Genomic DNA, 13,168 nt, shown 5'->3' on the forward strand with positions numbered 1-13,168 from the left:
TCAAAATGCACTGGAGAAAGATTTAACGTGAACATGTGAAGCTGCATTTTATATTCAATCTCACCAGAGGTCTATCTAGCTTAGTACTGCTGACATTAGGTATCCAAGGACTTGTGGGGTGGGGGAAATCTTTTCCTGTCTTGCTGTTAGTGTCTGTTTTTAAACAGGCAATGCCAGGGATTGACCCTAGTTTCGGGAAGGTTGGCTGTTTGGGGCTTTAGTTTGAGTCCAGTCGAAGAAGAAGATTTGGATTTATACCCCGTCCTTTGTTACCTGAAGGAGTCTCAAAGTGGCTTACAATCACCTTCCCTTCCTCTCCCCACAAAAAACACCCTGTGAGGAAGGTGGGGCTGAGAGAGCTCTGATAGAACAGTTCTTGAGAGAACAGCTCTTTTGAGAACTGCAGACTGATCAAAGCCACCAAGTAATGCACCAAGTAATACACCAAGTAATAATTTCATTTTGCAAAAATACACCAAGTATTAATTTCATTTTGCAAAAATATATATTACAAGAATTGTGTATAACGCATAATAAACAATTCAATAATGATAAAGGTCGGCTGTGCTAAGACCTTTTAAAGTAACAGAAACCCTAAAGGGGCAAGAAGCCCCCGTCGCCAAATGAATAGATACTGCATAAGTCCAAAGTTGGAAATTGTCCAACTGGAATTCACAAAGTGGGTGCTCCTGAGGAACATAGCTTCAACTTAGCCGCTTTCTTAAAAAGACGTCTCTCTAGATTTTGATGACATTTCAATTCTTTCTTCAGTTTAACGGCTCAATTATTTAGGAACCCTGTTCTACATTCTATAATCACAGCATCAAGCTTCTCATTTCAGTGTGAACATCACAGCTCTAGTTCTATCAGAGCTCTCTCAGCAGTTCTATCAGAGCTGTCTCAGCCCCACCTTCCTCACAGGGTGTGGGGAGAGGAAGGCCGCTCTGAGACTCTTTGTGAAGGGCAGAGTATAAACACCATTCTTCTTCCTGTCCTGTCCTGTCCTCTCCTTTAGTCGTCTATCACATATAAGAACATAAGAGAAGCCATTGGACTGGATCAGGCCAATGGCCCATCCAGTCCAACACTGTGTCACAAAGTGGCCAAAAAACCCAGGCGCCATCAGGAGATCCATCAGTGGGGCCAGGACACGAGAAGCCCTCCCACTGTGCGGCTCCCCCTCAAGCACCTAGAATACAGAACATCACTGCCCCAGACAGAGTGTTCCAACAATACGCTCTGGTTAATAGTAAGATCATGGCATCCGGCTCCATTACACCTTGGCAAATAGAAGGGGTAGACATGGAAGTAGTGACAGACTTCACATTTCTAGGATCCAAGATCACTGCAGATGGTGACTGTAGCCATGAAATTAAAAGACGTTTGCTCCTTGGGAGGACAGCTATGACAAACCTAGGCAGTATAATAAAAAGTAGAGACATCACCCTGCCAACAGAAGTCCATATAGTCAAAGCGATGGTATTCCCAGTAGTAATGTATGGCTGTGAGAGTTGGACCATAAGGAAGGCTGAGTGCAGAAAAATAGATGCTTTCAAGCTGTGGTGCTAGAGAAGACTCTTGAGAGTCCCTTGGACTGCAAGAAGATCAAATCAGTCAGTCCTAACGGAAATCAATCCTGACTGTTCCCTGGAAGGTCAGATGCTGAAGCTGAAGCTCTACTTTGGCCAACAAATGAGAAGGGAGCACTCACTGGAGAAGACCCTGACACTGGGAAAGACAGAAGGCAAAAGAAGAAGTGGATGGCAAAAGATGAGATGGCTGGACAGCATTACTGATATAACTAACATGAACTTGAGCAGACTTCAGAGGATGGTGGAAGACAGGAGGGCCTGGTGTGACTTGGTCCATGGGGTCGCAAAGAGTCAGACTCGACTGTGTGACTGAACAACAAAAAAATAGCCACTGGTGAACCTCTGCTCCATGTTTAACCAATCCCCTCTTGAAGATGTCTATGTTTGCAGCCGCCCCCACCTCCTGTGGCAGTGAATTCCACATGTTAATCACCCTTTGGTTGAAGAAGTACTTCCTTCTATTCATTCTAACCTGCCTGCTCAGCAATTTCATTGAATCTCCATGAGTTCTCGTATTGTTAGAAGGAGAGAAAAGTACTTCTTTCTCTGCCTTCTCTATCCCATGCATAATCTTGTAAACCTCGGTCATGTTGCCCCTCAGTTGACGTTTCTCCAACCTAAAGAGCTAAAGATAACAGCAAAACAATCTTTCCGCACCTCATAAGAATGTAAGAGCTGTGCTAGATTAGATCAGAGGCCCATGCAGTCCAGCACACGGTGGCCAAACAGCTACCTCCAGAAAGCCACAAACAGGAAAACTGCAATGGCATCATCCTGCTCGTGCAGGATGTAAAGAGGCACACCACCTCTGTACTGGCGGAAGTAGATATCCATCATGATGATTAGCCATTCATAGCCTAGTCCTTGAATTTGCCCACTCCTCTTCTAAGGCCTCCCTGGTTGGCGGCCATGACCACATCCTGTGATAGTGAGTTCCACAAATTAACTATACCCTGTGTGAAGACATTCTTCCTTTTGTCTGTTCCGAATCCCACCTTTCAGTGGATGACCCTGGTTTCCAGTATTAGGGGATAGAAGAAGAGTTTCTCCCTGTCGACTTTCTCCTCAGAGAACTATCACGTTGGGTAGCCATGTTTGTTTTTAGTAGTAGAAAAGAGCAAGGGTTCCGTAGTACCTTAAAGATTAATAACATTTGTGGCAAAGGAGGAGCTTTTCTGAGTCACTGCTCAAAGTATTAGATATCTGAAGGTGGGTGGTGATTCATGAAAGCTCATCCTCTACCACAAATTCTTGTTAGTCTTCTAAGGTAAGGTGCTCCTGAACTTCTTGAGAGTCCCTTGGACTGCAAGAAGATCCAATCAGTCAGTCCTAAGGGAAAATCAACCCTGACTGTTCACTGGAAGGTCAGATGCTAAAGCTGAAGCTCAAATACTCTGGCCACCCAATGAGAAGGGAGCACTCCCTGGAGAAGACCCTAATGCTGGGAAAGAAAGAAGGCCAAAGAAGAAGGGGACGGCAAAAGATGAGATGGCTGGACAGCGTTACTGATGTAACAAACACGAATTTGAGCAGACTTCGGAGGATGGTAGAAGACAGGAGGGCCTGGCATGACTTTGTCCATGGGGTCACAAGGAGTCGGACTCGAGTGTGTGACTGAACAACAACAACAACAACAAAGGCCTCTTACACTTTCCATAATTTTTATAGACCTTACCATTTTTTTTTTTTTTTGGCTAAACAGCCCTGAGTGTTTTAACTGATTATCATAGGCCAGCTCGTCTAGCCCCCTGATCATTTTGGTGGTTCTTTTCTGCACCGTTTCAAGCTCTTTGATACCCCTTTTCAAGCATCAGTCACCAGAACTGTACACAGTATTCCAAGTGCAGTCTCACTATAGATTTGCATAAGGGCTGTATGATAGTAGGAAGTTTAGTCTCTATTCCTGTTCCAGCATGGAACTTGCCTTTTTTTACAGCAGTTGCGTAATCAGTAAGGGAAAAGGAGAATCCAAACCCCCATCCCCTTTCCGTAGATGTTACCCTGAGGGTGTCTCTGGATATTTCAGTCAGGTTTTTTTAAATTGTGCACGTGAAAGCATTTGAACACACTCTTACTTAGCCAAGAAATAAGCAGACCCATAGATAAACTAATATTGGAATATCCAGTAACTTTTTTCTTAAGGCACAAGAACTTTTCTCTGAAGTCAGGACATCTTTAAAAGATGATACCCATGTTCTTTAATGTTTAGATGCATCTGAAAATCTGGCTTGAACTAGTTTTCGGTTTACATACACTGCACAGCTTTTAACACCTTACTTAAAATCGCTTTATTTGTAGAAAAAGCCCAGGAGGAACTCTTTTGCATAATAGGCCACACCCCCTGGTGTCACCATTGTTCCACACAGGGCTTTTTGTAGAAGAAGACTGCAGATTTATACCTCACTCTTCTTTCTGAATCAGAGACTCAGAGTGGCTTACAATCTCCTATATCTTCTCCCCCCATAACAGACACTCTGTGAGGTGTGTGGGGCTGAGAGGCAGCTGCCCTTTCAAGGAAAACTCCTGCAATAACTATGGCTAACCCAAGGCCATTCCAGCAGCTGCAAGTGGAGAAGTAGGGAATCAAACCCGGTTCTCCCAGATAAGAGTCCATGCACTTAACCACTACACCAAAATAACCTAGCAGGTACTCATTTGCATATTAGGCCACACCTCCTGATGTCAAGCCAGATGGAACTGGGTTCCTGTGTGTTCCTGCTAAAAAAAAAGCCCTGCTTACAGTAGAAGATCGCCGTAAGCTGGCTGCAGCTTCATGGCTCTTCGCACCACTATTACAAAAGAAGTTCAACTGCCCAAGTGATCTGACAAACTCAGCTGGGTCTTGATAGAGATGTAGGGGGTGGCAAGTTTGATTGACAGCAATGTTGCCCCCCCTTCATCATAATTGGAGAAGGATGAGTTAGTTCCCACATCTGTACGAGGAACTGGCAGTTAATGGGTGGTATGTGCATTTAAGAGAAAATGTGCAGAGAAGGGAGGCAGATGTTGTCAACTGGGACTTGCATTCCTGTAATTGTTTTATGGGAGAGCAGTTTCTGGTCGCACTCGGCATGCTTTTCTGCTTGCCGTCATTCCTTCTCGCTAGCTCACCCCGCTCATAATTTGCAAACCCAGCAAGCTGATTAAATCCCTCCTTGCGATGTGGATTTTTGAGAGGCTTTTTTTCGTGTGGATTATTTTGAGCGCCTTTAGGTTGCCCTGGAATGCTGGTGTCAAATTCTGTTACCGCTGAAGTTAAATGCAAAACTGCTTATGTCATGCCTTTGGCTTTCTCACTGGCTTCCAAGTCTTATCCTTAGATCCCTTGAGGTACTTTGAGGTTGCTGATCCCTACTGTAGGAGGGGATTGCTTCCAGACATACGGAAAACAGTGTAACAGGAAGGGGTATAATGCAAGTGCCCTTTCAAGAGGCAGCATGGTGTAGTGGTTAAACTCTAACCCAGGAATGTCAGATGTCTGAGAGCCACGAGACGAGGGAGGAAGGGATGGAGGGAGGGTGGAAAGAAGGAAGATGGTGAGGGGGGAGAGAGGTGGAAAGAAAGCAACTTTAACTTTAAAAACATTCTCCAAACCACTGGCTGGCTTGGCTTGGAAAAGTGATTTAAAGAGACAAATGCCTCCTGCAAGCTGGCCTACGGGTGGGTTGGTGGGCTTTGAGAGTCACACAAAACGTGTGAAAGAGCCACATGTGGCTCCCGAGCCATAGTTTGGCCACTCCTATTCTAACCACTAGAGTTTCAGACTAGGAATTGCTGAATAGCAACTGATAGCACTGCTCAAGACAATGCATCCCCCTGGACTGAATCGAGACCTAGGTTTCCTGTCTCATTACCAGTGCTGATTTTTCCACGCCTCCTTCCTCTCTGCGGATCTCACCTAATCCAATCACACCTGCTGTTGTCATTTGCCTGCTAATGTCATTTGGCATCTGAAATCACTCTACTTTCCAATATACAGGAGAGATGGACACACCTATCTGTATCTGAAGACATGAGCAGTGATTCACGGAAGCTCCTACCCTGCCATAAATTTTGTTAGTCTTTAAGTTGTTACTGATTCTTGCTCTTTCCTCCTGCCGCAGGCTATCCATCTTGAGACCAGGATCTCTCTCTCTGTGTTAAGTGCCATCAAGTCACTTCCATCTTATAGCTACCCTATATATTAACACCCCACCGCTAACAGCCTTGCTCCGGTCTTGCAAACTGTGAGCTGTGGCTTCCTTGAAGGAGTTGTTTATCCATCTCCTGTTGGGTCTTCCTCTTTTTCCTGCTACCTACAATTTTCCCCAGCATCAGAGGTGGAATTCTAATGGGAGCTCATTTGCATATTAGGCCACCCCCCCTGATGTAGCTAATCTCCTGGAGCTTACAAAAAAGAGCCTTGTAAACTGTTGGAGGATTGGCTACATCAGGGGTGTGTGGCCTAATATGCAAAGGAGCTCCTGCTAAAATTCCACCCCTGCGCAGCATTATTGTCTTTCCCAGTTACTCTGGTCTTCTCATGTGACCAAAGTATGATCTGGGCATGCTTGATGGCTTTGGGCAGGTCACTGTCACTCAGCCTAACCTACCTCATAGGATTGTTGTAACTGGGCCTCATTTGGGGCAGGAGCTTACAAGAGCGGAACTCCGGAACCTCTAATTGTGCTCTTTCTTTCTTACCCACCCCCCATTGTCCAAACCCCTTGTGAGAATTTTGATGAACTCTAAAATCTGACAAACTTCCTAATATTTCCCCCGACAAAAAAAAGGGGGGGGGGAAATAACCCAAACATATAAAGCAGACAGATGGAAATCTTCCTCGTGCCACTGCGGCCACATCGGAGAAAGTAATTTAAAAAGTATGACGGGAGTAAGGTTTTATTATGACAATTCTAATCCAAGGAACATTTGAAGGTAGACACTGAGCTGATATAATTTAGTACACCTTCCGGTGATGTCAGGGGTGTGCGGCATATGCAAATGAGTCATGCAAGTGAGTTGCGCTAATGAGCGCCGGCATCTCTTTTTCTACGAAATGACCCCTGGTTGAGATGATAATAAAAAGGAGGGGAAGGATGGTGTAAACTCTTTTGTGCCCCCATTGGAGAGAGCGAGCAGCATTGTCTGCAGTATCCCAATTGTCTGCGTCATCCGTATTGCAAATTTAAGGCACTTTTTGTCTTGTTCTATTTGTGAACACTTGGCATACTGACATACTGTCTCTTTAAATACTGTTACTTATCGTTACTGAGTGCCTATTGCTTTTTGCCGCTGTGGCTGCCGTCATTTGAAATGGTTTGTAAAGAGTCCTGAAGTATTATCACATGAGCTCTTACAGCTCTTAAACCGTAAAGACGACACATTTTTTCAGAATTGATTTATTAATATACATTTTATTATGTAGTGACTAGATCGTCTTGATGACTTTTTCCCCCTCAGCGTTACTTCTTTCTTCGTCCCATTGGCGAGAAAGGCTGGTTATAAAAGACATTAAAGATGTTATTCAAGAAATCCCGTTCCAGTGATTCAGGGTGTGTCTTTTCTCCTTTTTAAACTGAATATGATTCTGTTGTTGCTGCGTTGGATTTTTCAAAGCCTGTGGTAACTGGGTGAGGCTGAGGGGTGAGCCAAACTTACTTCTACCGATCAGGATGGAGGAGTTGAGGCAGGATGCAGGAAATGCAATCTTTGGGGCTCTGCCACTGCCAATTCCGTTTTTCTTCTGGTCTGCAACTGCCCAGTCTTCTTTAGCGCTGCAAAACCAGTATGGTCATCACCAGGGGTTTTTTTGAGCAGGAATGCACAGGAACACAGTTCCGGCTGGCTTGGCATCAGGGGGTGTGGCCTGATATGCAAATGAGTTCCTGCTGGGCTTTTTGTATGTGAAATAATGGTGGTGTCAGGGGTGTGTGGCCTAATACGAAAATGAGTTCCTGCTGGGCTTTTTCTACCAAAAGGCTCTAGTCAACACCAAAAGACTCATATATAGATGTCAAGTTCCTTGACTTATAGATGTCAAGTTCCTTGCCATTTTCTGTATCTGTTTGATGTAACCTGAGGAATGTATGCTTAGACTGCTGGGGAAACGAACCTTAACAGCCCACCTCCTGGGAGCTGGGAAACCGCTTGGCACTCAAGGCCACGGCTCTATCTCGGGATGTCTTGTAGCATGCTTGGTAGTGAGTGTGTGTGTAATATGTAGCCACTGAGTTTAAACTGTCTTCGTGCCCTAAGTTAAGGCGCACTTATAACGGCCTCTGGCGGAGTATATAACCAATGTCGGTGTGTCACTGTATCCTGCCTTACAATAAAAGAGCCCTGTAAGCTCTTGGAGGATTGGCTACATCAGGGGTGTGTGGCCGAATATGCAAAGGAGCTCCTGCTAGAATTCTATCCCTGAGTGGAATAAATATTCTGAATAAATAAATAAATAGCCACGCACCAGACCTGAACAGATAAATATTCTGAATAAATAAATTCTGAATAAATAAACAGGCAGTCTATGATTTGGCAAGCCTACAAGTAACCGCAGTGTAGGCCTGAATAAATAAATAGAGGGACCACTGCATCACAACCAGGGTTTTTATTTTTTGTAGCAGGAACTCCTTTGCATATTAGGCCACACCCCCTTGATGTAGCCTAGCACCAGACCTGAACAGATAAATATTCTGAATAAATAAATATTCTGAATAAATAAATAGGCAGTCTATGATTTGGCATGCCTATATGTAACAGCAGTGTAGGCCTGTCTCTGCGGCATGTGCACATTTTTCTTTCTGAACGTGTCTGTAGAGAAGGTTGAATCGTGCAACACTTTCTACCCCCCCCCCCCCCAATGTTTCTTCTTTCCGTTTAGGAAAACTCTGTAATCGAAATGAATTATTCTTCGTGAACCTTGTGGTGGTTGGACTTCCGCCAGCCTGCTTGAGGCTTCCGTTGTTAAGAAGAAGAAGATGATGATGATATTGGATTTATATCCTGCCCTCCACTCTGAAGAGCCTCAGAGCGTCTCACAATCTCCTTTACCTTCCTCCCCCACAACAGACACCCTGTGAGGTAGATGAAGATATTGGATTTATATCCCGCCCTCCACTCTGAAGAGCCTCAGAGCGTCTCACAATCTCCTTTACCTTCCTCCCCCACAACAGACACCCTGTGAGGTGGGTGGGGCTGGAGAGGGCTCTCACAGCAGCTGCCCTTTCAAGGACAACCTCTGCCAGAGCTATGGCTGACCCAAGGCCATTCCAGCAGGTGCAAGTGGAGGAGTGGGGAATCAAACCCGGTTCTCCCAGATAAGAGAGCTATGGCTGACCCAAGGCCATTCCAGCAGGTGCAAGTGGAGGAGTGGGGAATCAAACCTGGTTCTCCCAGATAAGAGTCCGCACACTTAACCGCTACACCAAACAGTCACGCCTGTGAAATGACAAGCTGGAAGAACCGGGGCAAAAGAAATCATGCCATCCGTGTCAGAAGCGCTTGGGCTAATCAGCATGTAGTGTGTCAAACAGCAATTTGTCTGATAACCTTCATCCCTGTTAGTTCTACGATAGACTTTGTGAACCCTGCCTTTGGACAGGATTCTATCATGAACGCTCTGATAAGTGTGCCAGGTATAGTCTGGTCTCGGTGTAGTGTGCCAGGTATAGTTTTTGGACTCGCCATCAAGAGGTCCATCAGTGGGGCCAGGACACTAGAAGTCCTCCCACTGTTGCCCCCCCCCCAAACACCAAGAATACAGAGCATCACTGCCCCAGACAGACAGTTCCAGCAATACGCTGTGGCTAATAGCCACTGATGGACCTCTGCTCCATATGTTGATCCAATCCCTTCTTGAAGCTTTCTATGCTTGTAGCCGCCACCACCTCCTGTGGCAGTGAATTCCATGTGTTCATCACCCTTTGGGTGAAGAAGTCCTTCCTTTTACCCGTTCTAACCCGACTGCTCAGCAATTTCATTGAGTGCCCACGAGTTCTCGTATTGTGAGAAAGGGCGAAAAGGACTTCTTTTTCCGCCTTCTCTATCCCATGCGTAATCTTGTAAACCTCTATCATGTCACCCCAAGCTAAAGAGCCCTAAGCGTTTTAACCTTTCTTCATAGGGAAAGTGTTCCAACACTTTAATCATTCTAGTTGCCCTTTTCTGCAGTTTCCCCAAAGCTATAAGATGCCCGATGCTTCCAGCTCAGAGCTATTGCAGATGTCTGATGCGGATGTGCCTCGTCCATTGGATTAACAAGTGGGCACGGCAGCACGTAAGTCAATAGATACGCCCAGAGGTTAGCATTGCCAAAGCCAGCAAGGGTGTGGTGTGCTGCGGAGGGAAGCTCAGTGTGTTTGTTAAATGGTGTATGTATTTTTTAAATAAATGAAGCAGGACCTCTGGTTTTCTCAATTTCAAAAATTATGTTTCTTTCAAGTACCGTTAAGCTTAGCTCACATTTTATTCCATCAGATCTGTACGGAAGTAATAATTGACCGTTATGTCACATGTGTTGGATAATGCATTTTAGCAACCATTTTGAATCAGTGCACTTTGAGTGCACTTTAGTGAACATTTGCAAGTGAAAAGTCCTGTTTTAATGCACTTTAGTGATCATTTGCAAGTGGAAAATCCACTTGCAAACAGCCACTCTAAAGTGCATTTAAAGGACACTTTCCAATGTGTGTGAAAGCAGCCTAAGATAAGGATAGTTGTCTGAGGGTCATCACATTTAATTCTTTGCAGCAGCCCCGTGAGATAGGTTTGTGGGGGAGAGAAATTGGGAAAGACCTAGATTCAATGAGATGGTGTAGCTTATTGGTTAAGAGGCTGAACTATGAATCAGGCAGTCTGGTTCACATCTCAAGTTTGCCATGAGCTTCCTAGGCAGGTGACTTTTTCTCTCAGCTTCTGCTCTTTAGGGTTAGTAATACTGGCCCTATTTTGACAGGTCATTGTAGGGATTGTGAGACAACACCGTATGTTCTGCAGTTAGGGCTGCCAAGCTTCCGCTGGGGGCGCGCAATCCCCCAGTATGGAGGCCCCAAATCTGCCAGCACAGAGCAGGCTGCCAGGGGGATCCATGTCCTCAAACAGCGCCATCATTGTGTGACATGCTCCTCACAATGATATCACCTGGAAGTGACATCATCACACCAGGCACGTTGCACTGCGGACACTCTAGGATTTGCCTTAAAACTCAACCATAGAGTTTTACTGCAAATTCTAGAGTGTCCATGGCATAATGTTCCTGGTGTGATGATGTCACTTCCGGGTGATCTCATCACTCCGCATGCGCTATGCATGCAAGAGAAAAGACTCTCCTGCCAGAGCAGCAGAAGGACTTAGCAACCTTAGTTGCCGTTTGAAAACTTAGTAAGCATTTATAGTAAGCATTAGTAAGCATTTATTGTAATTCATTTAAAATTCCCACTGAGCATTGAAGCTAACCAGGTGACTTTGAGCCATTCAGCCTAATTTATATGGTTTCTGTAAAAGGGTAAAAAATCAACATACCCTGTAAGTGCTGTGTTGACCTCAATAGTGGGATGAAATTATTTTCAAATTAAGAACATAAAAATCGCCTGATTGGATCAGACCAGTGTTCCCATCTAGTCCAGCATCTCGTCTCACACAGCAGCCAACCAGTTTCTCTGGCGGGCCAATGACAGACCATAGAGGCTGAGACCTTCCCTTGATGTTGCCTCCTGGCTCTGGGATTCAGAGGTTGAGTGCCTCTGAAAGTGGAGGTTCTAATTAGACGTCATGTCTAGGAGCCGCTGATAAACTTGACCTCCGTGAATCTATCTAATCTAGGATTTTAAAGCTGTCTGTAATTGTGGTCATTGCTTCATTCTCTGTTAGCAGAGTCCACATTTTAATCACTCATAGTGTAACAAAGTATATCCTTTTTGTTCATCCTGAATGTACTTCCCACCAACTTCATGAAGTTCCAATAACTTCATAAAGTTGTACTTCAGCTTCATATAGTTCCAATAATGATGGTTCATTCCTTCGTTCATATTTAACCCCTCCCTGATTTAATGACCACCCTGGAATATGAATAATGTTTAAATTACACCTTTTAAAAAGAACAGCTAGATTTGAGTCCACTTTATAGAGACCAATAAGATTTTCAAAGTATAAGCCAGGGGTGGCCAAACTGTGACTCTCACACATATTGTGTGGCTCTTGAAGCCTCCACCACCCCATCGGCCAACTTGGAGAAGGCATTTCTCTCTCTAAATCACTTCTCCAAGCCAAGCCAGCCAGCTTGGAGAATACATTTAAAGTTAAAGTTGCTTTCTTTCCCCTCCCTCTCCCCCAACCTACCTCCCTTCCTTCCTTCCTGTGGTTCTCAAATACCTGACATAAATTTATTCTATGTGGCTCTTACATTAATGTTTATAATTAATTTTAATTAAACATAAACATAAAACAAACATTAATCAAGTTTGGCCATCCTCATCAGATCTGATGAAGGGAGCTTTGGCTCTAGAAATATTATGCCGCCCTCCCTCCCCCAGTCTCTAACATGCTTCTAGACTCAGATCCAGCTGGTCTACTGCAGGCCAACATGGTTATCCTCTGAAATGACCTATCTGATAGAGAAAATCAGGACATGACCTTAGGTTGAAGTGCTCCCCACTCAGCTTCAACACATCTGGTACCTTGTGATTTATTTGGGGTCTTCCTTCCTCCACTTGCAAATTCTTACAGGTCTGACTCGCTTGAAAATACAGCAGCTTAAATGTTTCTCTCTTCTGCCCTTTGTCTGTAGGTGGATGGGAGCATGAAGTTAATCCAATGAACCATCGGAGCATGAAGGGAAACTCACCCGCCACATCCATGTGATGCAAAAGACCCGGGAATGTGGCATCTTCTCAAGAAACTCTTGGCTAGAGAAGGGCACTACCTCCTTGTTAAAGAAAGAAAACAACTGAATTCAGGGACTTCTTAACCAAGTCTTTACCTGGCGCACTGCAGTGGTGCTTAGAACTGTGTTCACATCTGGAAGACGTGGAAGAGTCCTTTCCGTTTTAGTAACAGGCCAGCGAGATGATTGACCTGAGTTTTCTCACGGACGAGGAGCAAGAGGCCATCTTGAAAGTGCTCCAGCGGGATGCGGATTTGAAGAGAGCGGAAGAGGCGAGAATCAGGTAATAAAGAGCTGGGAAATTATTCTGTGTAGCCAAACTGCGGCTGGCCTACCGCTAAGGTCAACTCAAACGAGTTGTGTCAAGGGAGGAGCTGTGTAGACCGATCAACCTACCCAATCCTTGGTGCAGAGATCCTAGGACTTCACTGCCTGCACATGTAGGGACATAAGGGGGGGATGTCACAGGACGTCTTTGACCCCAATGGGTTCCTGGAACAAATAATTGCAGTACAGAACTCTCTGTCTGGGGCAGTGATGCTTTGTATTCTTCATGCTTGGGCGGGGCAATAGGGCTTCTAGTGTCCTGACCCCACTGATGGACCGCCTGATGGCACCTGCTTTTTTTGGACACTGTGTGACACAGAGTGTTGGACTGGATTGGCCTGATCCAACATGGCTTCTCTTATGTTCTTAATCTTAACCAGGAGGGGGTCGG

At 45.0% G+C, this 13,168-nt stretch overlaps 1 protein-coding gene across 1 annotated transcript in view; it reads left to right on the forward strand.

Moving 5' to 3' along the window:
* Positions 1–13,168, forward strand: part of SYTL2 (synaptotagmin like 2) — a 128,343-nt gene that overhangs the window by 42,300 nt on the left and 72,875 nt on the right. The window contains exon 2 of the mRNA XM_060235331.1: positions 12,355–12,733. Within this exon, the coding sequence (XP_060091314.1) occupies positions 12,633–12,733 (101 nt within the window). The 5' untranslated portion in view covers positions 12,355–12,632. The remainder of the gene's footprint in view (positions 1–12,354; positions 12,734–13,168) is intronic.

This window comes from Heteronotia binoei, chromosome 3, assembly GCF_032191835.1.
Source record: "Heteronotia binoei isolate CCM8104 ecotype False Entrance Well chromosome 3, APGP_CSIRO_Hbin_v1, whole genome shotgun sequence".
NCBI classification, from domain to species: Eukaryota; Metazoa; Chordata; class Lepidosauria; order Squamata; family Gekkonidae; genus Heteronotia; species Heteronotia binoei.